General features: G+C 51.3%; 12 protein-coding genes across 12 annotated transcripts; 8 read left to right on the top strand and 4 right to left on the bottom strand.

Annotated features, from left to right (window-relative positions):
• Positions 1–27: 27 nt before the first annotated feature.
• Positions 28–940, top strand: ALTATR162_LOCUS6381 (uncharacterized protein; the record flags this gene model as incomplete). Its single annotated transcript, XM_043314002.1, has 4 exons — positions 28–104; positions 163–169; positions 241–544; positions 594–940. The coding sequence occupies 4 exons, from the start codon at positions 28–30 to the stop codon at positions 938–940; spliced, it is 735 nt and encodes a 244-aa protein (XP_043169937.1).
• A 339-nt stretch (positions 941–1,279) lies between these two features.
• On the bottom strand, positions 1,280–2,276 carry ALTATR162_LOCUS6380 (uncharacterized protein; the record flags this gene model as incomplete). Its single annotated transcript, XM_043314001.1, has 5 exons — positions 1,280–1,535; positions 1,584–1,968; positions 2,026–2,036; positions 2,090–2,202; positions 2,262–2,276. The coding sequence occupies 5 exons, from the start codon at positions 2,274–2,276 to the stop codon at positions 1,280–1,282; spliced, it is 780 nt and encodes a 259-aa protein (XP_043169936.1).
• Positions 2,277–2,660: 384 nt separating this feature from the next.
• Positions 2,661–5,180, top strand: ALTATR162_LOCUS6379 (uncharacterized protein; the record flags this gene model as incomplete). Its single annotated transcript, XM_043314000.1, has 1 exon — positions 2,661–5,180. The coding sequence occupies one exon, from the start codon at positions 2,661–2,663 to the stop codon at positions 5,178–5,180; it is 2,520 nt and encodes an 839-aa protein (XP_043169935.1).
• Positions 5,181–7,478: 2,298 nt separating this feature from the next.
• ALTATR162_LOCUS6378 (uncharacterized protein) lies at positions 7,479–8,717 on the top strand (the record flags this gene model as incomplete). The annotated part of the gene is made up of 1 exon (XM_043313999.1): positions 7,479–8,717. The coding sequence occupies one exon, from the start codon at positions 7,479–7,481 to the stop codon at positions 8,715–8,717; it is 1,239 nt and encodes a 412-aa protein (XP_043169934.1).
• A 1,986-nt stretch (positions 8,718–10,703) lies between these two features.
• Positions 10,704–11,288, top strand: ALTATR162_LOCUS6377 (uncharacterized protein; the record flags this gene model as incomplete). Its single annotated transcript, XM_043313998.1, has 2 exons — positions 10,704–10,716; positions 10,771–11,288. The coding sequence occupies 2 exons, from the start codon at positions 10,704–10,706 to the stop codon at positions 11,286–11,288; spliced, it is 531 nt and encodes a 176-aa protein (XP_043169933.1).
• Positions 11,289–11,607: 319 nt separating this feature from the next.
• Positions 11,608–13,895, bottom strand: ALTATR162_LOCUS6376 (uncharacterized protein; the record flags this gene model as incomplete). The annotated part of the gene is made up of 5 exons (XM_043313997.1): positions 11,608–12,190; positions 12,246–13,113; positions 13,163–13,393; positions 13,451–13,478; positions 13,620–13,895. The coding sequence occupies 5 exons, from the start codon at positions 13,893–13,895 to the stop codon at positions 11,608–11,610; spliced, it is 1,986 nt and encodes a 661-aa protein (XP_043169932.1).
• Positions 13,896–14,271: 376 nt separating this feature from the next.
• ALTATR162_LOCUS6375 (uncharacterized protein) lies at positions 14,272–15,071 on the bottom strand (the record flags this gene model as incomplete). The annotated part of the gene is made up of 5 exons (XM_043313996.1): positions 14,272–14,374; positions 14,426–14,737; positions 14,789–14,880; positions 14,933–14,967; positions 15,014–15,071. The coding sequence occupies 5 exons, from the start codon at positions 15,069–15,071 to the stop codon at positions 14,272–14,274; spliced, it is 600 nt and encodes a 199-aa protein (XP_043169931.1).
• Positions 15,072–15,290: 219 nt separating this feature from the next.
• On the top strand, positions 15,291–15,747 carry ALTATR162_LOCUS6374 (uncharacterized protein; the record flags this gene model as incomplete). The annotated part of the gene is made up of 3 exons (XM_043313995.1): positions 15,291–15,337; positions 15,394–15,541; positions 15,601–15,747. The coding sequence occupies 3 exons, from the start codon at positions 15,291–15,293 to the stop codon at positions 15,745–15,747; spliced, it is 342 nt and encodes a 113-aa protein (XP_043169930.1).
• Positions 15,748–16,361: 614 nt separating this feature from the next.
• Positions 16,362–17,071, top strand: ALTATR162_LOCUS6373 (uncharacterized protein; the record flags this gene model as incomplete). Its single annotated transcript, XM_043313994.1, has 3 exons — positions 16,362–16,450; positions 16,504–16,600; positions 16,664–17,071. The coding sequence occupies 3 exons, from the start codon at positions 16,362–16,364 to the stop codon at positions 17,069–17,071; spliced, it is 594 nt and encodes a 197-aa protein (XP_043169929.1).
• A 449-nt stretch (positions 17,072–17,520) lies between these two features.
• On the top strand, positions 17,521–18,190 carry ALTATR162_LOCUS6372 (uncharacterized protein; the record flags this gene model as incomplete). The annotated part of the gene is made up of 2 exons (XM_043313993.1): positions 17,521–17,922; positions 17,987–18,190. The coding sequence occupies 2 exons, from the start codon at positions 17,521–17,523 to the stop codon at positions 18,188–18,190; spliced, it is 606 nt and encodes a 201-aa protein (XP_043169928.1).
• A 474-nt stretch (positions 18,191–18,664) lies between these two features.
• Positions 18,665–22,113, bottom strand: ALTATR162_LOCUS6371 (uncharacterized protein; the record flags this gene model as incomplete). Its single annotated transcript, XM_043313992.1, has 3 exons — positions 18,665–18,964; positions 19,016–21,971; positions 22,019–22,113. 3 exons carry the CDS (start codon positions 22,111–22,113, stop codon positions 18,665–18,667), a joined length of 3,351 nt encoding a protein of 1,116 aa, XP_043169927.1.
• A 270-nt stretch (positions 22,114–22,383) lies between these two features.
• On the top strand, positions 22,384–23,523 carry ALTATR162_LOCUS6370 (uncharacterized protein; the record flags this gene model as incomplete). Its single annotated transcript, XM_043313991.1, has 3 exons — positions 22,384–22,930; positions 22,980–23,239; positions 23,302–23,523. 3 exons carry the CDS (start codon positions 22,384–22,386, stop codon positions 23,521–23,523), a joined length of 1,029 nt encoding a protein of 342 aa, XP_043169926.1.
• Positions 23,524–27,409: the final 3,886 nt, after the last annotated feature.

The following is a 27,409-nucleotide window of genomic DNA, read 5'->3' as shown; positions in this document are numbered from 1 at the left end:
CACTCCACACACAACAGTCCCTTCAAGATGGCGGACAAGATGGAGGGCGTAGTAATGGGTGGTGGTCTCGTAGACCCTAGCAAATACCCAGTGCCCATCGAAACGTAAGTGCAAGATCATGCCCAAAAGGTAGGTCCCCTTGATGCTAATAGAGAACCACAGAATCTACGTGAGTTGAAGACGAGCGCGCCAGCAACGCACTCACATTGCACTCGGTGGCGCGATTGCTGACAGCACTAGGTCAACAACCTCGAGGAGCGCGTTAAGATTGATACCATGAAGCAAGCCTTGACACGAGTCTTCCAATACTACGGTCCGATTCTCGATGTTATCGCGAAGAGCAGTCTGAAGCGAAAGGGCCAGGCATTTATTGTTTTCGATAGCGAGAAGGCAGCGCTGGAGGCGGTAGAGGAGATGAACGGATTCGAGATGTACGGCAAGGTCTTGAAGGTGCACAGGGCGAAGACACACAGCGACGAGACGGTCAAGCGAAAGGCGCCGGAACTGTTCGAGGATCACAAGCGGAAGCGCCTGACACTCAAGGGTGCGCATATCCCACTACCTCCTGGCGTCTCATACACTAACGACCACAGACTTCAAGCGCGCAGAAGAAGACGCGAAAGCGCAAGCCAACCCCGTCGCTGCCGAGAAGCCCCGTGCAGCCAAAACTGGAGCTGCCGCTGTTCCCGACGAATACGTGCGGCCAAACAAAACGCTCTTTTTACAGAACATTCCCCGCGATGTCGACGAGGACGATCTTACTACAATATTCGAGCGTTTCGAAGGATTCAAGGAAGTACGTCTCGTCTCGGTCAGGGCTGTGGCCTTTGCGGAATTCGAAAACGAACAGTTTGCGATTACAGCGAAAGAAGCGACGGCCAACACGCCGATTGGCGCCGAGGGCAAGCCAATGAAGGTCACTTACCAGCGGCAACAGTAGGTTACTGTATATGGATTTATTGCTATGGATTTATGCGTTTATGATACCTCGTTCGGCATTCTCCTCAGATACAGGCCGGCATAATAGAGTCTTATTATCTGACGGCCTATCTTCACATCTATCTGGCACAATGCTTATCTCTTATTTAGCTTCGCAGGAGACGCCCAGAATTGGGCTGGAAATGGAACATGGTCTTACAAGGCCGTGTCAGCATTCTGGAAGGCCCAATATTTCAAGCGAGAACATGACGAGTTTGTCCTAGCAAGGTCGAGGTACCGCCTACAGCACCGCCGCAGACAGGAAAACACGGATAATTCCTACTAGTCGTCCGTCGACTGCTCAAAAGATGACGTCCTCGTTGTCCTCGTCGCCGAGCATATCCTTGCTCTCGGCAGCATCTTGTCTCGCCTCGCTCTCAGTCTCCTCCTCGTTCTTCTTCTTTGCCGCTACCCTTGCGGCTTCTTCTTCGGCAGCGTCTTTCTGCTTCTTGTTGGATACTTTCTTCAGGCGGTAGAATTCCTCTCGGTCTAGCTCGTCGAGCTCAGAGTTGATGTACTTGATGGTGTTCTCGGTTCGGGGGATAATGACGTGCTCGCTGTTGATTGTTAGCTTTGGCAGTTGTCTGGAAGGAAATGATACCCACATGGCGTTTACACGGCGGTTGACCACCTTGATAACCTCGTCCAATATAACAAAGGCAGTCTGTAGACTAGCCAGCTCTACCAACGTCTCCACAGCTCTTGCATACGTCTCTCTACATCTTTGTACTTGCTGACCACCCTTGCCCAGACCTGTCAAGGCGAAGTCGTTGTTCTGCTCGACGGTGAAGCTCTCGAATTGAGGGAGGAAGACACCGGAGACGTTCTCTTGTTTCGTTCGTACGCGGAACCGTGCTTGCTTTGCGGATTCTTGGATCTGGTAGCCTATGTCGCCGCCGACGGCGTAGGTAACTTCGGCGAGGGAGAATGCAGCAACCTGCATGACCCGGCCCATCTTGCGCTTCGCCTCATCGATACGGCGCGTTATTTCTGGAAACATTTTCAGCTACATGGGCACATGGTGGGGAATGTACAGTGTAGTCGTACCTCGGAAACGCCTGCATATGGTCAGCAAAGCTTCAGGAATGTGTAGTAGACAATGATTGCATACTTGGTTAGGGCTTCACTCTTTCGCTTCAGCAAGTCGTGACCGATCTGGGCGCCCTTGAGCTTGCTCTTCATCAGACCCAGCGACTGCCGTGTCGCGAAGACCGCCTCTCTTGCCTGGGAGTCGTGTTAGCATCATACGTCCTAGTGCGTTGCATAGCTATAGTTGGCCGTACCCCGCTGCCAGACATATTTGCGGCTCGAACAGTTGGTGGAGAAGGTGCTGGGGCTAAAACCAAGTATAGAGGCTGACAATGCTCCGAAGATAGTCTGGTAGGTGTCTCGGAGCCAGTAAGCGTGCGCAGTCCGATCAAGTGAATCCAACGGAACGTGACGCAGCTATGCCGGGGAGCTATGTGAGACGAGTCCGTGCTCGCGCGCCTGCCAACTCTGCGAAGCGGGTCCTCGGGATGCACGTTGCTTATTGGTTGCAGACTACCGCTGACCGCTCGGACTCCATCGCTCTTTCCCTCAGAACTTTAACGCTGCGACACGCTCCATCAGCCGTCCAGCACCGCATCCCATCGCCTTCCTGCCCACCGCGGGCCAATACACGCCCTGGCTCTGGCGCAATCATGCCTGGCGAACTCCTCAGGACCGTCACCGCGAGCCTCTCGCGGCCCACCAAGCGGAAGATGGAGCCGTCGTTGGACCTTTTCCTCATCACCGACCAGGACGTCGCGTACGAGCAGGACATTCAGCGCAACGCAGGCAGTGTGAAGCCGTGGCTGGACTACTACAGTTTCAAGAAGTCACGTGGGAGCATCTTGGAGCAGGCGTTTGTACTGGAGCGCGCCGTCACGACTCTGCCGCGCTCGTACAAGCTGTGGAAGCTTTACCTCGAGCTCCGGACCAAGCACCTCTCCAAAAAGAATCCTGCCAAGTTCGCGGCACACTATGTCAAGGTCAACGCACTCTTCGAACGCGCCCTCGTGCTGCTCAACAAGATGCCGCGCATCTGGGAGATGTACCTCAACTTCCTCATGCAGCAGCCCCTCGTTACCACAACCCGCCGCACTTTCGACCGAGCACTGCGCGCCCTTCCCCTGACTCAACACAACCGCATATGGGCCCTATACCGACCGTTCGCGACGTCTGCGTCTGGCGAAACGGCCGTCAAGATCTGGCGTCGCTACATGCAAATTCACCCAGAAGATGCCGAGGACTTCATCGAGCTACTCAAGGACATGCGCAAGTACACCGAGGCTGTGAAGAAGTACATGGAAATACTCAACAACCCGCGCTTCAAGAGCAAGGAAGCAAAGGGACCCTTCCAGTTTTGGACCGAGATGATCGATCTGATGATTGACCACGCCAAGGAAATCGACACCAGCGACGACAGTGGTATCGATGTCGAGAAGATCATCCAGAGCGGCATTTCAAAGTTCCCCGATCAGCGAGGTATTCTCTGGGTTGGTCTGGCACGGTACTGGATGCACAAGGGCGAGTACGAGAAAGCGCGCGACGTCTTCGAGGAGGGTGTGACCACAGTCATGACTGTGCGCGACTTCTCCGTCGTCTTTGACACTTACGTCGAAGCCGAGGAGGCCATGATCGGAATCAAGCTTAACGAGGCGGCTGCTCGATCGGAGAAGGGCAAGGTCGATGAGGCTGCCGACGCGGACCTTGACATCCGAATGGTCCGCTTTGAATCACTCATGCAGAGAAGACCGTTCTTGCTGAACGATGTCATGCTAAGACAAAACCCGCACAATGTCATCGAATGGGAGAAGCGCGTCGCTCTTTGGGGTGACAACAAAAAAGAGGTGGTACAGACCTATACCGATGCCATCGCCGCCATCAACCCGAAGAAAGCACTGGGCAAATTTCACGAGCTCTGGGCCAACTACGCCAAACTCTACGAATCAGGCGGCGATCTTCAGAACGCTCGTGTCATTATGGAGAAGGCTGTCAAGGTGCCCTTCAAGTCGGTCTCCGAGCTGGCTGAGATGTGGTGCGAATGGGCAGAGATGGAGCTTCGCAATGAAAACTTCGACAAGGCTGTGGACATCATGGCCAAGGCTACGCAAGCGCCTAAGCGATCCAACGTTGACTACTTCGATGAGTCGCTGTCGCCTCAACAGCGTGTACACAAGAGCTGGAAGTTGTGGAGTTTCTACGTCGATCTCGTCGAGAGTGTCAGTACCCTGGAAGAGACGAAGAAGGTTTACGAAAGAATCTTCGAGCTTCGCATCGCCACACCGCAAACTATTGTCAACTACGCGAATCTATTGGAGGAAAACAAGTACTATGAAGACTGCTTCAAAGTGTATGAGCGCGGCCTCGACCTATTCAGCTACCCTGTCGCTTTCGAGATCTGGAATCTATACCTGACCAAGGCCGTAGACCGCAAGATTGGAATGGAGCGGTTGCGGGATCTGTTCGAACAGGCTGTCGAGGACTGCCCACCCAAATTTGCCAAGGTACTATACTTGATGTATGGTGCACTTGAAGAGGATCGCGGGCTAGCTAGGCATGCCATGCGTATCTACGAGCGTGCTACACGCGCTGTAGCAGACGAAGATAGGCTGGAGATGTTCAACTTCTACATTACCAAATCAGCATCCAACTTTGGTCTTACCTCCACACGACCAATCTACGAGCGCGCCATTGCTGCCCTCCCCGACGGCGAAGCCAAGGAGATGTGCCTTAAGTTTGCCGAGATGGAACGACGATTGGGAGAAATCGACCGAGCTAGAGCAATCTACGGTCATGCCAGCCAGTTCTGCGATCCGAGAACCAGCCCCGAGTTCTGGAAGAAGTGGGAGTCGTTCGAAGTCCAGCATGGCAACGAAGACACTTACAAGGAGATGCTGCGCATCAAACGCAGTGTCCAGGCTCAGTACAATACCGACGTCAACTTCATCGCCTCCCAAGCTGTCGCTCGCGGCCAACAGAATGGTGCACCTGCCGACGAAGACGCCGACGCCACCGACCCTGCTGGTGAGGACGCAATGGCCGCTCTCGAACGCCAAGCTCGCGCACCAGCTGGCTTCGTCGCCGCCAGTACCGGTCCTCAAGGTGGTAACATCAAGCCTGCCGAAGAGGCAGCCGCGAACCCCGATGCGATCGATCTGGACGACGACGACCTATGATTCACGAAACCAAGGTTGCTTTCCGTGCAAGCACCTTCAGGGTATTTTATCAGGTCAAGGGTGGGTGGATTAGGATGAAAGATATGCATTTTCAACGGCGTTACTTGAGGAAGGTGACAACAACACACTTGGCTATCTTTGAAGGTACCATGCTACTCCGGAACTATTTCATTGCTTTGTGTACATTTGGGTTGATCCAGTGCGGTCTCCCTTGCTTCGACCTCCCCAATTTTTGAGGTTTCGACAGTCTGATCTTTGTGTTTTACTCGACTTCGATCGATACCTTGACAGCTTGTCTCAACTTGTTCGTTTTGCATATATGGCGTTTTTTTCTTTGTGAGGGTTTTTTCCAAAACGATGTCCGAGGCATCTTGATCGGGAGAGAGCCCCTGGTGGTGGGCTGATTTCTTTTGTCGAATGGTCAAACAAACAGTATGTTCTTGGCAACATCTTCCCAACTTCACCATGTCATATTAAATACTCTAGCCAAAAACAAGCACTATTCACTCCTCAGTCAACGTCCTGACTTTCTTTTCAAGTATGCGATGGGTCTGAAGCTGGTTCTTGCTCCGTTCTATACCTAGGTCGTGACTGTTACAAGCCTTCAGCTCATGCAAACTGCATCCCACCTCTATGGCTTCATTTTGCAATAAACACGTACCACATGTACGGTTTACCCAGGTACTCCAAGAACTGGTTGCTCCTAGTGTATAGGGAGGGGAAAGCGGGGCCAGCCACGTGCTTCATCATGCGCTTTCTCTCCTGTTGAGCTGAATTTGCAAAAAAAGACGGAAGGAGCGACCATCAAGCTTGCAGCGACGCGAGGCATTCACGTCACGTCCGATCATTGCATGGTTACATGGTCCGCGTTGTCGTTCAGATTGCTATGGTACGCAAGTATATAATGATACCAATAAGGGATTCGTTCGTCAACAAACCCGTAGCTGAATGAGCCCTGTGTTCGTTCCCACGTAGTACTTCTGTTCCTTGAACTGGAGGATTTCTGGTGCCACTTAATGCTCTGTTTGTTGTTTCCCTTGCCTCTACACCCTTGGTGTCTTCACGAGTCCGATCCGTATCCGATTCTTGTTCGTCGTTTCTAGCTAAACATCGTGTTCTAAAGGGAAGTAGCAGCTCAGCCCGCCGAAAGACGCTGGTGCGAACGCGTGCTAGCATCGTGACGAAGTTTTCTTCAGGCGGATACTCATTAAGTAGAGGCTTGGGCAGGTATTTTACATGAGCGTCCCGTGCGATCAGTGTCAAATGACGTATTATAGGACAAGACACATCGAATCAACTAGGGAGGCATGCGGGGCACGTTTTCTTCGCTGTGGGGGCATTAATAGTGGGGAAATAGTTCCACACGATACACTGCTCCAAAAGACGCTGCGTGTCACTTATTTCTCGTTGCTTCACGCATGCGTATGCTGTGCTCGACGAAACCAGTTACCGCTCACGCTGTATTGACGTCGTTCTGAACTTGCACCAACGGCAGTCAAAGCCCAGCATGTTGATGCCTATCAAACTTTCTCTTCCATCACGGAGATGCGCGAGTCCCTATACGTGTTCCCCACGATGAAGGTCTATCCCAGTACCTCCCAGTACCAGATCAAGCAGGTCAATATACCCCTTTAAGTAACCAGGCCCACCCTCGTCGATGTCGGAGTGTCACCTGCCACTACCTCAACAGGCCCTCGTACCCTTGACTATGATGCAGCTCCAATCTCCCAGAGTTGGAAACTGAGCAACAGCTGGTAGCAGTGGTTGCACAGCAAATGGCAACCGGTGGCACGAACCGCAACTATGAGACAGCCTGACAGCCGTGTGCTACCACGTCAAGGTATGACGGGGATGCGCCAGTGTGGAGATGAGAGTAAATCAGCAGGCTAGGGCTTGTCGGCATCAGCCGCATAACGTGCACTGATCTATCCGCCCTGGTGATCATAAGAAGTCGATGTGGTGGTGTGGTGATGTTTCGAGTGGCACGGGGCTGAACGTGGCACTGTCGAATTGTGTGGCGTACCAGGAACCGGGTTGTTGGTTGTTGTCGAGTCATGGGTCTGGTTCAACTTGTTCCTGATTAGCGCAAGCAGTATTCAGACACGCGACGATGGGCTAGTTGATGGAAGTGGTTCATCGTGAAGTCGAAATGTTGAAGTGCTGAGGTATTGCAGAATATGTTGTGCAAAGACGCAGCTGTCCGGCAGTCTCTGTTTCAGTGGTGTTACAGAAGCGAGGAGAAAAGGAGACACCTCGACTGCTTTCCGTGATTCAATCTGCGAACTTTTAACTGATATTATGAGTTGTATACAAGCTTTCGTTATCTCATTCGCAGTATGCGCATTTGTGTCGCGCGTTCGTGCATCACCACAGTGCGCGAACGTGCCCCAACACTTCAAAGCCCAAGTCCAACTGCCACTTCAATTACAGCTGTGTCTAAACACGAAAGGCGACCCACGACTATTGCAGGATGTGCAATCACTTCAACACCCACTATGGTCACACAAACCCCCTTGTGCCCGAGGGAAGGACAAGGAGTATTGTACATACACGACTTTCGAGTCGCGTGGCGGTCATGCTTTGAGCATTATCGCGACATCCGTCGCGGCAGACGCGATATCCGCAGCCTTTCTAGCCTTGGGAAGCGAAGATGAGAGCGGAAATAGCAGCCTCGAAGTTCGCTCCTTCCCAGGCAAGGGCAAAGGTCTTGTCACTACAAAAGCTGTCAAGAAAGGAGAGAGGTTACTACTTGATTCCGCACATATCATTGCAAGCTCGCATTTCCCGACGCAGGTCACTCGTTCGCAAGGCAAAGCCCTCTTCAGTGCCGCAATCGATCAGTTGCCTCGGGTGGACCGCGACTTAGTGCTCACACTAGACCAAAGTTTGGGGGGTAGCAGGGTTGAGGATATCATGAAGACCAACGCCTTTGCGTGTCAACTGGCCGATGGCGATGTGGACGACGCTTACATGTGTCTCTTCCCATCTGTCGCTCGAATCAATCATGCATGCCAACCCAACGCACATGCGCGCTTTGTTCCGAAGACTATGTCAATGGAGATCAAGGCCCAACGGGACATCGCCGCTGGAGAGGAAATCGGCATCTCGTACGGCCGTGTCGACTTGAAGCACGCGGATAGACAGGCACTGTACCAGGAAGGTTGGAACTTCGGGTGCACATGCCCGCTTTGCACTGCTTCACAGTACGAAATAATTGGCAGTGACCAGCGCCGCGCTAGGTTCGCCCAACTAAGAAAGATGCTGGAGAACTTGACAGCGGAAACTTACGACGCCCAACAAATTGTAGCGTGGGAGAAAGAAGTAATGGAGATCGGTCAAAGGGAGGGCTTGGAGACTTTGCTGGCCCAAGACTATGAGAGGCTGGCGTACGTGTACGCGGGTCATGGGATGGTGAAGGACGCAAGACGTTGGGCCAAGATGGCCAAGGAGAGTTTATTGGAATGGGTGATCGTTGATGGTGGGCCGGACAATCAGGTTAGGAGGATAGAGGAGTTACTCAGAGAGCTGGATGGCTAAGCTGGACTGGTCATATCTCGGCTTGATAGTCGAGTCAACTTGGGCTACAACGCTGCCTGGAGACGGACCGTGGACGCTGTAAAGTTTAAGAGAAATACACCACGCCTTACAAGATTCGCGTCTGATTGCGGAAAGGCCTCTGGTGTCCGCGTACGGTAGCCGTGCTAGTGAGCTTGCAATGACCAGACGGTTCTACGGCGTACAACCCCCCAGCCCGAGCTAAAGGTGCTGACTCTTCTTCGTTCTGCCTCTCGATCGTGACGTGGACAGTGAGCGAAGACATGGTCGGGTCGGTCCATATTCCACAGGTCGGCATGGCTTCCGAATACTCCGAGTAACCCACATTTCATCATTGATCAATCAGCGGTGCTGGAATAGTCGTTGATACTAAAGTCGCAATGCCTGAAAGTGATCCCCAAGTGGGGACTAAACCTCAATAGGATCCAGAGAGTTGGTCGTAAGATGACGTGAGCGACGGATTGGGCAATGGACAATGAGTAACGCGCAATGGGCAATGGGCAACGAGATATTGAGAGATGAGGCTCCTTGAGACCGTGTGCAAATTAACACACGTAGTAGTTCGTTATCACCCGGAGTACCTGCCGGCAGCAGCAACAGGTAGAATGTGTGGCTGGTGCCACAACCAAGGGTGCCCAGATCTGCACGTACCGGGTACACAGGCGAAGTGAGATCTGGTGGGCGATCATCCCACAGTCAGAAGAGGTAACGGTCGAGTAAGCCATTGCGCTGAGTGATCTCGATTGAGGGGGGGTTGATAGAGATGGGCGGCAGATGTGCGATGTGTCGCGCCTGCTTCGGCCAATTGATGACATCCGACCTATTGATCGAGTGAACGATTTACGATTGACTTTTGCCAACATCATCAGGCGAACTGACAGGACGGGTCGGTCGCGGCGCCGTTGTCAACGGTGATAAGTCGCATCGGGGGACAGAGAGTTCGATGGTGGAAATGCAGGTACGAGCCGAAAAGGGGTCTGTGATGCTGTACTAAGCTGGCACTCGACCTATCAGATGCTAGACGTGGCCTACTCCGCCTTGCATCTCAAACCTTCTGCCATCCCTTGGCGCATCATCGCCCCAATCCATCATTTGCTGTGAAGCTCTCGTCTTCTTTCTCTACCTACCTTATGCGGCTAAACTGAAGCAAAAGCACGACCAAACGACCCGTCATCGCAAAACAAAGCCAAAGTGGCGCGTCAGCAAGCGCCACGATCGTGTACGTGGGTCCGAAAGCGCGCATCCCTTCGAACAAGTGATGGAGGAAGCGCTGTTGCGCCTTGTTGAATTAGACTTTGTCGTCTTTGTACCACTGCTTCTGAAGTCAAGGCTGTACACTTGCGTCGAACTGCTTGTTAGCTGCGTCACCCCAGCCTACCGCATACGGGTCCCTAGGTCTTTCGAAGACCGGGTTTGATTGTCCTGTTTCAAATGGTGGCGGGGTCTACCCTGTAACCATCAGCTTTGCCAGCTGGAGTAGAGTTGCACAGGGCTTCGCCGCATAACATTGCGAATGTAGGGCCCGAGACTAAATATGAACCTGCATGTCCTGTCGACTCTCATATAGGATTCATTAATGGTCTAAAATACCCTTGAGTTCTCCATACTCGCAGTTCACACCATCACTTGTCGTCAAATATCTCCGACCCATTGCTTTTCCAACCAGTCACTCCTTTACTTCTTCTATACTGTCTTTTGCTTAATATGGTGTCGAGCTGGTCCCTCCTTACGGTCTTCGCGACCTTCATTGCGGTCGCTACCAGTCAAAAATGTTACGCGGTCGACGGTACGGCCCTCGACAATACATACACGCCATGCAATCCTAGCGCGAAGCACAGCAGTTGTTGCGCATCCACTGATATTTGCATGAGTAATGGCCTGTGTATGGGAACAACGAACGAGTCGATTGGCATGATCTTTTCAAGAGGTTGTACAGACTCCAAAGGGAATGACGCATCATGCCAACAAATGTGCCCTGGTGGTACGTTCATAGAAACCTGGTTCATATTCTTGTTCTCCAACTAACCCACTACAGTTTCCGACGACTTCAACGGTCTCAAGCCAGTAAAAGCTTGGCAACTTCAAACGTGCGACTCGGGAGAATACTGTTGCCGCGGCGCCAATGATACGAAAAGCTGCTGCAACAACGCAAAGGCACCTCAAATTACAACAGCCTTCAGCGCTACCCTCCAATTACAAACCCCGACCGCGACCATTGCTCCTACAGAAGTCGTCGCAACCGTGGTTTCCACTGGAACCCCCTTCGAAACCACTACCGCACCACGCGCCAATGTCTGCGCAAAAGAGAAACGAGAAACAGCGATAGTCGGCGGTACCATCACAGGTGTATGCAGCATACTTATAGTAGGCCTGGCTGCCACTATCTACTGGATGCATAAGAGGGAGAAGAGACAGCGCAGGTTAAAGGAGCACTACGAGGAGCAATTCTCGCAAACCAATGCATACCGAAAGGCGTTGGCGTCGAGCGCAGGATCTTGCAGAGGCAGTATTCTCCTGGACGATCTAAAACTGAAGTCCAGTAGTTCGGAGTAAGGGGCACACACGACCGATTTTTCTTTTGTTTCACTCTTCCACTTTAGCGTCGGTGTTTCATGGGTCCAGTCATGGTGATGATGGGGTGGAGTAATGTTGAGCTTTGGCCTGGTGTTGACTGGTCTTGGGTATTAGCCCATTTGGTTGCTTCATTCGGCAGTTGCGAATACCCTTGGGTGCATTCTTTTTCCTTTCTCTTAAATTAGACGTTCGGTTTATGTCATGACGATGTTCAAAGGAGATCACACCTAGAAAGATGTTGTTAGACACCTTTGTAGGTGCAATAGATATATGTATTCCAATGTAACAAATATGTACATCAACGCTCAACCTCACCCAACTTTCCCATAAGCAGCGCCTCGACTTTCTCCCCTTTCTTCAAACTACCTTCACCCTGTGGCATGGCAAGTAGCGCGTTTGCACCCCTAAAGCTGCCAATTCGACTGCTCCTCTGCCCACCTGTAGAGCTAGCATATAGCAACCCATCTTCCTTGGTCACTACAAGTGCACGGTGATACTCCGGACGGCCCTTGTCCATCTTCACATCCTCATCTAGTATAACTTTGATTCTCGGCAGACCGAGTGGCTTGATACCAGCTTGCTGATGCAATGCAGGTAAGACGAAGAGATGGAAGCATACAACGGCCGAAGCAGGGTTGCCAGGAAGGGAGAAAATTGATTTGGTGACAGGGTTTCCAGAGTTGTCCTTTACAGGTACAGTGGCGAAGGTGGTGGGTTTGCCAGGCTTCATATTCACACGACCGAAGTGGATCGTGCCGCCGAGAGAGCGCTCGATCGTTGGCTTGAGGAGGTCGAGTTCGCCCATTGAGACGCCACCAGAGGTTATGATAACGTCGCACTTACGCATCGCGTCGCGGAGAGTCTGCTCGAGGGTACCAGGTCTACACATAGTTAGCGACAGCTGATCCGACAGTAGTGTTGCTCAATTTTACTCACTTATCTGAGACGATACCTAGATCGATAACTTCGAACCTGTGGCTTCGCACGGCAGTGATGAGAGTAGGACGGTTGGTATCACGCACTTCTCCCAGTCGCAGCGAGCCTTCTCTGTTGTGAGGGATGATCTCGTCTCCTGTGCTCAAAACTCCGACGATGGGCTTCTTGTACACAGATACCTCTTTCGTACCCACAGATGCAAGGAGACCAAATTCGCCGCCCACGACTGTTACGCCTTCACCTTTCTTCAGGATGATCTCGCCCTCTTTGACGTCGCTGCCCACCTCGCGTACGTTTTCGTTTGGCTTGATCTCATCAGTCAGTATATCGATCTCCTTCTCTTCCTTTCCGTCCTCCGTCAGACTCTTCAGCACTGTATCTTCGACCATGACCACGGCATCGGCACCAGGAGGAAGTGGGGCGCCAGTCGTGATCCTCGCAATTTCTCCTTCTTTCAACTCTTTGACTTCACCAGCCTGAGCATGAGATACAATCGTAACAGGGTATACTCCTTTCTCGAACTTGCCAGTAGAAGGGATCTTTACGGCGTAACCGTCCACGATGCTGGCTCGGAAGGCTGGAACGGACTCCGTGGCTTTGACATCTTCGGCAAGAACAGAACCACTTAACCTCATATCTACTGGTACCCGCTGTACTACAGCAGCTGGGGTCTGCTCGGTGATGAGCTTAAGTGCATCGTCAACAGCTAACATAGGGTAAGGCGATGACCGGTATCTGCGTGTTGGTCCTGCAGAAGGATCATTGGACTGTGGGCGCTCTTCTGAGTTCGTATGAGCTTTTGGTCCTGCGTGGCCGCCGTGGCCATGAGAATGACCATGGTGGTGATGGTGATGCCCACATCCGGTTCCTACTCTTGTTAGTCGCAGTGTTGCTAGGAGGAATGACACATCACATACCTGTAGTAGTAGTACTACTACTAGCGGAAGAGACACCAGCGTCCTTCTCGAGCTTCTCTACGCCACCAGCATGTAGCGGTCTTGATTCTGCACCAGCTGCTTGAATGCACGCATGTGGTAGCAACTTGAGAACTGCCTCCAAATTCTCTTTGGCACCTTTTGGCGATCCAGGTAGAGTCAGGATCAAAGTCTTCTTTCGCAGACCCGCAACAGGTCTCGCCATGAGTGCAACTAACAAACGTTAGCCTGTGTTGTTAGCTTGATGTTCCTGGTCTCACAGGGTGTGACGGCATATGAAGTTGTAAGCATGCCATGTCTAGTGTCTATTAGCATTTCCACGTCTAATCAGAAGAGAGAGCATACATAAGACCGGGAGCATGCCTATCGATTAACGGTGTAACTGCCTTCTTTCTATCAGCTGCCCATCTTCCGTCATTATGTGCGTTGGAGCGCGCACCTCCGGAGTAACATCTTTAGTTGCAAAACCAGTGCCTCCACTAGTAACGATCAGACTGATCGGCTCTGGACCGTCAGTCCATTTTCTGATTGTCTTCTGAATCGCAAGAGCATTGTCGGGCACGATCTCGGTTTCGCTAACATCCCATTGGTCGTTTCCGAGCTCGCCGAAGACTTTCTTGAGGGTTGGTATACACTTGTCGGTAGACGGGTCTTGAGAAGCAGTCTCAGATACTACCAAGATTGCTGCTTTCAGCTTGGAATTTGTGGTGGCCATTTTGGTAGATGTAAAGGTTGAGTGCAAGCGGAGTAGAGCGGACATCCCACTCTGTAGACTCTGCGCACGGACCACTGATTACAAGCCCAGTTGATCTGCTTCTTGGAATCACGCAAAGGGATTACTTAACGATATATAAAATGCCAATCGATAAATGGTATTTAACGCCGATACTCGCTCATATTACATGCATTATACAAGCGCCTTCCCCATGTACATCGTACAACCTCTACAAATGACCTCCAGTAACCTCTTGACCAGCTCCACAAGCTGGAATTTAAATACCCTCCTCCTTGGCGTCGTTCTGAGCGGGACTGAACTTTGATATAGTCCGTGTGATAGTGCCCTGGGGCGAATTGGCAAAATCCTTCTATGCTCACTGGAAGTCCTTGGCATTGCTCTGCATGAGCAGTCCGATGATGAGACCAAACAGTCCGAGAATGGCAGCGAAAATCTCGATGGTGAGAATCTTGACGAACCTAGGACAAAGTTAGCAATGAAAGAGAAAGCCAGAGATGATAGGCGCGTACATTGCAGGGTCCGCAGCGTCGGCCAGCGCAGCGCTACTTCCGTTGATGCCTACGCATACACCGCAGATCAGGTTGCACATGCCCACAGTTATTCCAGCCCAAAACAGCGCGTATCCGGTGAAGTAGTTGGAGCCGGAGTACAGTAGCTCAGGGTCCGAGAGCTGGTTCATCTTGGAGGAAAAGATGATGGCCATGATGACACCGTAAATGGCGACGACTTCGCAGAAGATGATGGAGATCAAGTTCTTGGTTCGTATCCGAGGCGCCTTGACACCTCCACCAACGATGGACACACCGGTTGTCCAGATGCCCCTTTGCGATTGTCAGATGCCATGCGTGTAGAATTCCGACCGCTAGACGTACCATGCCGAGCCCACGACAGAGAGACCAATGCATAGCGCAATTCCAACACTAGCAAATGTGTATGGCGATATGCTTTCGAGGAAAGCTCCGACCTGGTGTACAGTCAGTCACGACCGTATCATGTTGTTGTAAAGGCGTGCGTACGTTGAAGGCCTCTCCTTCGTTGTTGAAGAGCATGTCTGATGATCATTAGCTATCGCCCACGCCCCTGCGCGCTGTACATACACAAGCCAACCACACCGAGGGCGGCAGTCGCACCGCCCGTTCCATACGTAAGAGACATGTTGGGTTTATTGTTTGTAGAGTCGGAGATGGATGGTAAAAGTGGCGGCTGGAGCTTCGTCGTGATGGACTCGCTGCGAAGCTGGCGATGATGCAGGCGGAACAAGCCGCGTCGCGCTAGTATCCAACAGCTTAGTAACCGCCTCCGCGCGCCCCCATCACTCTTCCCGCTCAGGCGTCACCCAGACCCAACCACCAGCTTGTCGCAAACACCACCAACATGGCTACCGACAACACCAAGTACTATGAGCTCTACCGCCGAAGCAGGTACTATATGCGAATCTTGGGGAGCTTTCTCGTGGGCGCTGGCTAACGGAGGACAGTCTGGGCGGCTCCCTGACAGACACACTGGATAACCTCATCACCGAGCGCCGCATAGAGCCCCAGCTCGCCATGAAGATCCTCTTGAACTTTGACAAGGCTGTTGCCGATGTCCTCTCCGAGAAGGTCAAGTCGCGCTTGACATTCAAGGTCAGTTGCGCGCGTGAGACCAAACGGGAAGCATGCTATACTGACTTGGAACTCTGTAGGGACATCTCGATACCTACCGCTTTTGCGACGACGTATGGACCTTCATCATCAAGGACATCAACTTTAAGCTGGACAACACCCACCAAGTTCACGCCGACCGCGTCAAGATTGTTAGTTGCAACGCGAAGCGTCCCGGCGAGGCCTAGAGCCAAGTCACTCGCCTGGCATGTCCTTCATGGTGACTCTAGAAACACTCGAGCACATTGGGATGTGTTAGCAAGGAGACAACCGCATTTGAATGGAAAAGAAGGGCGTAACTTGCGTAAATTACGGTCAACCAGGCAGAGCATATGTCTTGCTAGACTGGTACTGTCACATGTTTTCGGCGTTATGGACAAACCAAGGCTTTCACGATACCTATGGCATAAACGGGAGTTTGGGATTGGATGCGCAATCTGCGCTGGCTGAATGCCGACAAATTGAAACAATTATGATCTTATGCACATCTCAACTATCATACTATTTGCTTGCTGTGACAGGTGATCAATTCCACGCTCGACTGGAGTGTCCAACCAATTGCTTTTTGATTAGCACCATAATGTAAATGAGAGGAAAGACGAGTAGTGTTTCTGAATAATCTTCCGCAGCATGCGGACTGTAAAGAGCCTGCCTCAAGCATTGCGTCAAGATGCAGCTTGTATCGACTACCCCATACATTGACTAAGCGCGGAAGCGCATCCGGTACCTTGCAGATCGTTAAACCTACGTCTGTCAGTGAACATCGACCTCTTTCCCCGCAGCGTTCTATACGGCTGCGACCATGTCCCTTCCGCAAACCAAATCAGCGTGGCTGATGCTTGCCATCTCCAGTGGCGCTTGTGCAGCTTTTAATGGCGTGTTCGCAAAGCTGTAAGATACCATCGCGTCGCCCTAGCCCACAATGCATGCTGACGATGATGTAGCACAACAACAGAGCTCACAGCCTCCTGGTCAAGCTCCATAGCCCTCTCATTTGGGCTGAGTGCTTCTAACAAGATTGTTGAATATGCGATACGAGGTGTACGTCGCCTCCACCTCCGCTTACACCCCTCCGTACTCGCAGACTACTAATACGGTGCGCAGCTCTTTTTCGGCATGAACCTCCTCTTCAATGCGATCATGTGGGGGCTTTTCACACGCGCCCTTACTCTCGCTTCCTCCACCGTGCGCGTCAGTATCATAAACACGTCTGCGAACTTCATCGTCACCGCCGTCCTCAGCTTCATTATCTTCAGCGAGAATCTACCGGGACTGTGGTGGCTCGGTGCAGCCATGCTAGTAGCTGGGAGTGTGATTATTGGAATGAGGGAAGAGACGGAGAAGAAGAGTGTGGTAGCTACAACGGGAGAGGCCCCACTTCTCGACCGTGATGGCGATGCGAACGCCGAGGGCTTCAGGGACGACGATGACGAAGGCGAGGAGAGAGTCGAACTCAACAGTGTGAAGAATACAGGAGGAGACAGTAGCGACGAAGACGGTGTGTTGAAGTAGACCAGACGCAGATGCATTGTCATGATAATACACAATTCGGACTCTCACTACTGGAGCCTGACCACCTGATTACCACGGTACCACTCCCCCTTCCACCCCTCGTTCTTCGTCATCGAGGACATTCAAATTCCCTCAACAACTCCATGCGAAGGTCCGATCAGCTTGCCAAATGGGTTCAGTGTGTTCACAAACAGGTACAGCACGCTCCCGCTTCATCGCCGCTTGAGCCGGAACAGTGCATTTCCATCGCATTCGGAATCACACTCTTTCACTTTCACTGGGGGCGTAAGGGCGAGTGCACAGTGTCTGGACTGGAAAGTATTTTACTATCTGGTTCGCTTGCTGCCCACTATTTCTACACCAAAATCCGACGCGCTCTTTTCCTTCTATTTGACAATTTCCCACCACCCATCACCCGCTCTCTCCTCTACATCGAAATTTGCCGCATCATGCCGACCACTCCAACCCCCAGCCTTTTGAATGCCACGGCCGCCGAGTTTGCTCCCGGTCACAGTGCGCATCCCAGCCCAGCCCCGAGCGAGCGCTTCTCTTCCCCTTCGACGCCCCTCTCAGCCGTGAACTTTCAATCTCAGTTCCAGTTCCCGCCACAGAAGTACTACAGCCATCAGAAACAGTACGGATACCAGCCATTCCCTCTATTCAACGGCTACACACAAACCTACGACTTCCCAGCTACTCCACCTCCTTACTCTGCACAACCCCAAGGAGCAGTACCTTGGTATCCCCAGCAAAACGGCTGCGTCAGCTACACGGTCAACTTACAGGAGCCTTTTGACGACCAGTTCAGAGAGCTTCAGGGTGTGCGAAATGGTTACATCCCTAGCCAGCAGGTACGTTCCAACTATACGAAATACGTGTGAGACATGCACTGACTTCGTATCTTGACTTCCACAGAACACATGGTACCACTACGGCACCGGAAACAACAATATCAATTTCAGCAACGGTGCTCCCAAGAAGAAAGGAAAGAAGAACAAGCGCAACAAGTTCAACAAGTTCAAAAGGGGGCAGTACCGTACTGAGGAGCAGAACGTGGAGCAGCCCACTGATGCTGAGCCCAAGCTCGAGATTGATGTCGATAGTCAAAACATGGAATAGCAGACTGGGACTGAGATCAAGGTCAAAGACCGATGTGGAGTCTGAGACCAAGGACTACATCACTATCGAGGAGCAAGACTGAAGATGGCCGAGTCTTCCGCAGTGGATACTGATGCTAGAGCACGATTGTGTGGGGGGTAATAACGATAACGAAGGCATTCAGACGTCTAAAAGTGGTAGTGGTAATGGGCACATGTTGAGATTCAAACTGTACAATTATATAGCAAGCAAGGAGTCCAGGCGCGATAATGAGATGGGGCATGTAGTGGGAATTAAGACAAATATGGTACGACGACACGGTAGCGAAGGCGTTCAAGAGTTGAAGATTTGCCCTTATAACGGGAAAGAAAAGGCAGTGAATTTGTATTTGCGTAGTAATAAAGTAAAGTGTGTGGTTTCTTCTCCTTTCTTGAATCTATGCAAGGAGTAACCTGAACTCATATTCCTAGCTTAATCATATACCTTCATATCTCTCTAATGTAACCGTCTCAATCCCTCAATCAATCCCTTGACTTCTTCGAGCTCCACACCGAGCCCCTCAATCGCCTTTCTCTGTACCTCCTCGCTTATGTCCAAGAATCTTTCCACCAGCTCTCCATCCACAAAGCGCATAGGCTCCTCTTCCTCTCTGACGGTGTTCTTGAAAGCGCGGAATTTGGCAAACTCCATGTCTCCGGGTGCGGCCACTAGGGCGCCGAGGTTGGATTGCAGCGTCATGAGGAGATTTTGGTGTGCGGGAGAGATGAGACCGAAGAGGTAGATTGAGCCTTCGACCTATAAGAAGGTTAGTATCCGCATTTGAAGGACAATGTAGAGTAGACTTACAGTGCCGACAAACGCTCTGGGAACGACTGCAGCGTCCGGAGTCGTCAGGACATCGATCCGGCGTATCCTGTTTACCATTTCTCCAAGTAGCATTTCGGAGCTAATGTTCAGCCGCCTCTTGTCGTCGTCTGTAACACCGTTCGGGTCGCGGTACAAGACCATCAGGTTTCCTTCCGCATCGCTCTCAAGGAATGTGTTCGTGTCTACCTCAGCCACAGCTGTCGCCCAAGTAATCTGATAATGCCGCGCAACCTCCACAAGCTTGTCTGGTAGACCCGCCTCGCCCTTTGTGTATTCCACAACTGTGAGCGATTTCATGAGATCGGCTATGGCAATCATAGTACCATTGACCGTAACATCGATCGGTGCAGTTGAGCACCTGAACGAGGCTAGCTTAACCAGATCAGGGGAGCTTTGCGTTCGGAATTCGACATTGTATACCACGATGGTCTTGATGAGTGCTGCGACGATCTTGCCTTCGCATATAGCTAGACATCTGCAACCACCCTTGACAGCAATTTCAGTGACGAGCTTGAGTATGCGCTCGGGTGTGACTTCCAGGATAATTATGCGGCCACGTTCTGCAGTCGCGTTCTGGTCGTCAAGGTATGCAGTACCGACGACGAAACGCTCTGCCACACCGCCTGAGCCGTCTGGTAGTTCGCAGCGCATGACACATTCGACTAGTTCTTCTTCGTTGAGAGCATATGTGTCGAGCTCCTTGAATTGAATCTCGTCAACGAGCTTGAAGTGACTTAGCATAATCTCCTCGCCGTGTTTCAGTATCCTCTTGATGGTGCCGAGACCGAAAGCTTTTAGACTTGGTGAGTATGATATTCGTCGTACGGTCTCGTCAACCTTTAGTGTCTGTACGTGCGTCGTCCGCTCTGTGTCTACTAGGGCAATACGGAGATCTTCTGAGGTCGCGATGGCTACTGAGCCAGGGTATGCTTCTGAATCGAAAGGACAGACTGAGGTCGCTTTCTCTGCTGTGACAGCGGAGTATACAAGACGACCTTCTGAAGCGTAGATCAAAGATGGGTGTTCGCATGTTGCAAAGACGTTGAAGAGCCCATCGCCCCGAGGTAGGGCACGGAAGCTGGCTTCGCGCGTACCTAGTACGATGCTTTTCCTTCCAGAGAGCTCATGCGTTGATGGGTCATAAGTATATGTGACAACATTACCATCGGCTAGTGCAGCGAAGAGAGATGGTGGTTGTTCCGGGAAGATTTGTGTGAGTAACAACGAACGGGGAACAGAATCCTCCGATATCTGTACAGTCTTGACCGCTTCCAGAGTATCGAGAGAGCATATGGCGAGTTGTGAGTTGCTCCAAAAGCCGATGAAGCATATCGAGCTTGAGACTGATGGAAGAGTAACGCAGGCGACTTGGCTCTCAGCACCAAACTTCTTCTCTTTGACCACCTGCAAACCATCCGCCATACTTAGAGAGACGATAGTAACACCCCCTAAGGAGACTAGAACATGGCTGTCGTTGACCGATGCAGCAGTGATAGTTTGCCCATCCGTTGGCATCCATTCAGACGTGATCATTCCACCATCCAGATCACAGATTCGGGCCCGTCCGTTGGTGACCTGGACGACGCGGCCTTGTGAGATGTTTGTTGCGGCCAACGTTGTCTCTTCCAAAGCGAGCGAGGCAAACTCATCCACCTCTTCTACCTCGCCCTGCGGGTCAAATCGGAAGATGCGCGACTCGTTGACGAAGCTCACTAACAATGTGTCTGCATACTGGGCAGACGCAGTCGACTTCAGACTGAAGAGATCAGAGATGTGTTCCATCTCACCCAGCACACCGAGATCCTCCAGTCCGACTCCGCTCCGAACGCTTCTGAGACTTCCGTCCTGATATGCGCCACTACCGGTTACTATTCGTGCTTGGCCAGATGAGTATTCGTTCGCTTGCCCTTCACCGGACCTGTTGCCCATATCCATAATCGTAAAGTCAAGTATAGGCGCGATGTTGGAGAATGTCTGGACAACTTCCATGGATTTCTCTGCAATCTTGATGACTTGCGAATCGCCCTGATGCGATCCTACGAAAACGTAACCAGCGTCCAGGTATACCAATGTAGATGCTCGAGACGTCTCCCCAATCACATCGAGCTTCCACGACTGTACTCTACCCTGGCTGCTCAAGACCAGCATGAACATGTACAGGCGACCGTAATCATCGGCAAGTAGGAATCGTTGGGCGTCGATGCGTTCCCAGGCCACAAAGATTGTCGCCTCGTCCAGCGGTTCGGTTTGCAATTCTCCACTCTCGTCATCATAGTATCCGATAGACGTCTCCCCGACAACTATGAGGCCATGCGAAGGTTCCTCGACAGGTATGAGGTGGCTCGAACCAAGCTCCAGTTCGCTCTTACACGTTTCCCCTTCTTGCAGTTCTACTTCTTCGCCAGCGAAGGTCAATTCCCGTAGTTTCAGCTTGACTTGGGAGTGTGTGTCTTCGTATAGCAGAGCCATCTTCGGCTTGTCCTCGAAAGATCTTGGCCGTAAGAAGGCAGACGAACGAACGAACATCTCCGGTAGTCTGACTGGTTGAGGGTCTCCCAGGTGGGCAATGTCTGACTCTTGCTTCTTCTTCTTTCCCCTTTGGACCAATGGTATGACAGTTACGATGCCCTCGTAAACCTCGACGGTCATGAATCGTCCCGTTGGATCTATGTGACATCTCTCGCCTGTTTGAGACTCTCTAGCAGCATTGTCGGCCACACTCGCAAACGACTTTTCCGTCTGTAGTTGTTTCTTCTCGGCGTTCCACGACAGGGTGAAGTACATGTATCGATCGGTGCCGACGAAGAGGTGGTCGGTGGGTGATAGTGCCGGGCGGAGCTTCTGGAGCATAGTGACCTTGCCATAGATGGCTTTCGAGTGCTGTAGGGCCAATCCATCGTCCGTTTGCGTATAGAATTCGAGTCTGTTGGACTTGCTGTAATCATGTTAGCATCATGTGGGTACTTTACATGTACTGCTTACGCGACTACGAGGCAATCCTCCTCTGGGGCGAGGAAGTTGAGCTTGAGCGCATGCCGAACGCTGCTTGGCCGGTGAATAGGTGCTATATAGGCCATGGCGGCGTTCTGATATGTTCTGTAGCCTATGGATAGCTTCAAGAACAGAGACTACGATTGTCGCCGTTGACGGGCTGGAGATATCGGATGTATTCCGTCATTGAGCTGCACGGGCCGCGGCTCCACGCGACTTCGCGTTGCGGGGCGGACTTAACTTTTGGAACTTTTGAGTGACCGCGAATCTTTTTGCTCGCAACCTCGACGCGCGCACAGAATGGCTTGTAAGCCCAGCCCTTGACCGCCAAAACACCACACCGCGACCCCGCTAACATGATGGATAACCCAGCGGCCATGGAAATTGAAGACGACGACCCTGTCGTGGCCGAGTACGATGTCTACATCACCCCCGAGATGGCCGAGCAGCAGCTCTACGTGCTGCAGTACCTGAACCGCCCGCCAGACCAGCCCTTCACCAAGGCCACCGACAGCCAGCCCTCGGAATTGCGCATCAAGAAAGAATCTGGCTTCATTGAAGTCGACGTCCCCATCAACATCTACCGCAACTACAACCGTGTTGCTGGTGTGCGATGGGGAGAGGCCATGCGCAAGACCAAGGGCTTTGGCCAGAAGGCTTTCGGTATCGCATCTGGATTCGAGCGCACTATGCCTCGCAGCACCAACCGACCTGGCGCCGCCGGCGAAGGAGCTCCTGCAGCACCCATTGCGACCGAAGACGACGATAACTTTGACGAGTATGTGACTCACTTTGAGGACGCCAACGAGAAGGGCCACGTCTTCAACTCGCAGACGTTCGGTGGCCAGATCATGCACGACGACGGCAAAGGTCCTAGCTATATGCTCGGCACCTTCCGCGATAGTGAGTAGCGCATAGCAGAAAGTATGGCTGCAAGACTGACTCTATGCAGACGAACTTCACCTCACACGTTGCAACGGTCTCGTCCAACTTCGGACACAATTCCACCATATCGATGCCTCTGCTCAGCTAGAGGCTGTCCAGCGCCGCCGCGAAAAGGAATCACAAGAAGGCGCCAAGGTCGCTGAACCCAAGGCCTTCCTTGCACAAGTCAAGAAGACGGGTGGTGATACAGCTGCAGAGATGACGCAGGCTTTCATGAAGTCTACAAACCAAGAGCAGTGGCAGAAGCTCGACTACTTCGACGAGAATGTACGTTGCCCTTTGGCGCCTTGCGCTTCATTTTCGCTAGTGGTAAGCTGATCAATTTCTAGGACGAACGAGCTTTCGACGCCTACCACGACCGCCTGTTCCTCGCAGATGTTGCTTCAGCACCCAAGCTCCAGTCCAAGATCGACAATAACGAGTTTCTCGACGCCATCAGTTCTAGTGGTAAAGGCGGCAAGAAGAAGCCCAGGCGCGGCGCCGAAGACCTCATCGAGATATCCGACGAATCCGACGAGGAAGAAGAGGCTAACGAGCCATCAGTGAGTTGAGCAAGTGGATTTCGCGCCCATGACACTGGCTGTTGTGCGAAAGAGCTTCTCGCAGCATCATCATTACCGGATATGGCAGCCGACATCTATCTTTCCATTTACCTACTAGATACCCCCAAAATATTATTAAACTCTTACTATATGACGCCGCAACAGGTCTGCGCCTATCGATGTATTTCTCGTCTCCTCAAGAGGCCTGGACCATCTAGTGATACAATGCTGATTTGACCTTTCTTAGTTCGATATAGACTTGGGTTACGAGGCGGTACCACAACAGATTCGTGGCACCCGGATGGTACGAGACGAAGATGGTTGGCACCGAGTTCGTACAGTTGACTGGTACTACTTCAAAAATTGAGCTGCCTGGGGGAATAGGAACGTACGTACAAGAAACGCAAGATTAAGAGGACTCTAGGCCTGGTCACTGGCCTGTTGGTTGGTGGCCGATGCGCAGAACATGGAGACTATGCGGGAAGGAGGAGTACTAGTATCGGTACTGTATAGTAGTAGTGGGAGCTTCGTTGTCGTCGGCCTGTTACTGGATACTTTTCGAAGGTACCAGGCCTCGCTACCTAGGTAGGGTTCATACATTGAATAGCCGATTTAGGATGTCATGAATTCCACCAGGGTCCTTCCAGGTGTTTAGAGACCTACATTATCTCTTCTATGTACAATCGTCGCTCGAGTGCTTTGCGCCGCCTATGCCACTCTAGCGACATAAGTAAGATAGTTACCCTGGCCTGATCATTAGTGTCCATATGTGACAATCTGCTGCAAGCATCCCCAGCAAGAACAAGAAGGTAAAATGAGATGTGGTAATGGGTATTGGCATCGCCGTAGTGTGGTTGGAAACAACATCTGGTTTTCACTGTTGAATATAGTATACTTTATGTGTCAGTGAAAAGACAGCTCGAAGCACAAGCCCTCCAAGCTTGGCAATTAAATCTCAATGCATTTAAATTGTAAGTGAAAATGCTAGTGAAGATAACATTAAGAAGGACCCCCAAGACCAGCATCCACTCTCTAATAAGCCAAAGATGTGTGCAAATCGGGCAGATAAACATAACTTTCCAAAAATGAAAAGATTCTCCAAGAACAGAGTGAAATGACATGAATGGGAATAATACAACGATATGTAGACAACGCCAAACATCCAACATGCAAACCGTGGTATCGACGTTGGGATACAGAACATAACGCTAAGCAAACGTGATCCTGAAAAAACCTCTATCGGAGCACTTCCGGGATTTTATCAAGATATGAGATTGGGTATCATGAAAGAAATTACAAAGGGAAGAAACCTAGGCTCAACCTCGTCCATGTCCTCACGCATCATCCGTCATGCCTTGTTGTCGCATGCCTCGCCCTCTTGTGTCTCGGTAGATTCTTCTTGTATTTCTCAGTGTGCGCGCAACCCGGAATGTCACACGAGTATCGGATACCCTGATGTTCGCTCGCTTTATGCTCTCGTAGATTCTTTGGGTGAGGATAAGATACGGAGCAGATATCACAGGCATATACTGTGTGTTGCCTTTTGGTGTGGTTTTCCAACTGAAAGCGGGTTGTAAAGACTTGTCCGCACGATTGCTGTTTGCAGGAGAATCTCGAAGAGGTGCGCTTAAGAAGTTGAGGCACCTGACTAGAGACAATAGCCGATGGTGGATGTTGAGGTTGGATCGAGGGAGCAGACGGGATTGGTTCAGATTATTTCCGAGTATTGTGCTTTGATATTTGAGGCGAGAGAATGCAGTCCAGGGCCTTGTTCTACAAGAAGAAAGCCCGGTGGTATAGACAGCGGTCGTTCTTCACCGCCATAGTATACGTTGCATCCATAGAGATGCCGTAGCATCGCGCACATCAGCTTGAAATTGCCAACTCTAACAAACCAGGCGAAGCATGATGGGCAGATTATCGTACCGTAGGCATCGTCTAGCCCTTCTTCCGGTGCTGATGAGAGATTGAACACTCTATCGACAGAACTTGTTGGGCCACAGTTATCTCGAATGCATGTCGAAGCTGTGTGACTGTTGCTTTGCGAGAAATCGTTGTCGTGTAATCCGATGTTGCTCATTTCTAGTGCAGTTTCCGTGAACCACTCTCTGCAAACCGATAAAGGCATAGAACCCGTTTGTTCAGAACCTTCGGTTTCGTTGGAATCCGGCCTACGATCGCAACGTAATGCACTATGCGCCGGGAGGTCCACATTATCTGGAAAGCAAGGGCTTTGGCCATCGTAGCAAACAGATTGGGGGGCGTGTATAGTGGCGAGAATTTTACTCGTATCTCCACCCGCAAAATTGTTGGTAAGCATGTCGCTGAGATGAGTTCATGCGAACCTTGATGTCGGACCCGATATATCGAAGAAAGTCGATCTGGAAGGAGGGAGGGGTGTTAAGCTGTACCTGTCAAAACGTTACTGAGTAAAATGATTTGGAAATGATCATAGCAGAACAAAGCCATCATATGGGCATCTTATATCAGACCTCAAGAAGGTTCATGTCGTCTGCAAAGTCTAAAGCCTTCGTAGCGGTGTTCACCAGCTGATTAGGAGCTCCTGGTAAGCGATGGCCAATAAGAGATTTGAGACCCTTCGTAGTAGCCAATCGATTACATGAGACTATCCAGATCGAGAAAGGAAAGCCAAGAAGTATACAAAGAGAACTGGAGGGTCTCATTCAATACTGCATGGCCCTGTTGGCCTCCGAAGGCCGATTGGCTGTTATTCAGCCACGACAGCGAACAGAATCTTGGCGCAGGCATCTAAAGCCACAGAAATGAGGCACCCTATCCACGAGAGTGCCATAGTTCTTCGATGCCTGGTATGAGGCCCACATTGCGTGAGCCTTGTCGAAGGAGGGTGAGCGTTCGCGGGCCAGTTAGACTACACCGAGAATAATCCGCCAAGCCCGGCGATTGAGACCCTCAATCATACTTCCTATCGCAGCTTAGAGAGTAGATCCTGGTTTTTCCTTGGCTTGAGGAGAACTGATACCATCGGACCAGCATGGTCAGCTTAGCCCAATCATGATCAGGGTACTTACAGTCCGAACTCGATGAGACCCTCACTCATCATCCATAACTACTTTGAGACCCTCGTCGCCTTGCAATGTACTCTTGAGAGCACTGCTTCAGCTGCAGTTGGGCTGATGAGACCCTGGCCAACATGCCATCGTTCGAAAGGCATAACGTTTGACACCAAGGCACGTCTCTCGTGACCCTTCAGCATGTGTCATCTTGAATGAGACCCCCCAGCATTGATATAGAGGCTCTCAAAACTCTCAGTATATAGAGACAATAGTCATTGCAGTCTAGGTGACGAATGTTCAAGCCTTCAGACTACCGTCCTAAAGATCTCGAACTCTGCTTCAGGACTTTTTATCTCATTCAATGACTTCCAAGTCTAGCGATACCACTTCCTCCGGAAAGCATCCTAGTACAACTGGTTCTGCAACTGGGTACAACCTAGGTTCACCGGCTGATATCCACGCATTCCTGAATCGCATGCCTCATCGTATGTATACGGCTCCCTCTTGTGTCTTTACAAGATTTGTATTGATTTGGAATTCAGGAGATGATATTGTGTTACCCCAGAGTCCCTGGGCGGTATCATCGGGCTATTACACACGCCTAGATGGCACCGTGATGTATATCGAGCATCAACATCAGGTCCGTGAGACAACGCTGAGTACCAATGTTAGTTCCAGCATGAAGTGCTTGCCAGGAGGATGTAAAGGTTGCAATACAGAAAACGGTGGGAGAAACTAGTAGTACGGGGTTTGGTGATGTGTTGCGCGGTGGGGATTGACGGATTTGGAGATTTTGCGGGAGGAACCCTATACTACCTTCCGAAAGGAGATAGACACAAGAGAATCTCTAGGCATCATCG

The sequence above is a fragment of the Alternaria atra genome (assembly GCF_907166805.1).
Source record: "Alternaria atra isolate CS162 genome assembly, contig: 25, whole genome shotgun sequence".
NCBI classification, from domain to species: domain Eukaryota; kingdom Fungi; phylum Ascomycota; class Dothideomycetes; order Pleosporales; family Pleosporaceae; genus Alternaria; species Alternaria atra.
Note: the sequence above shows the minus strand (reverse complement) of the source record. Positions and strands in the feature narration are given on the sequence as shown.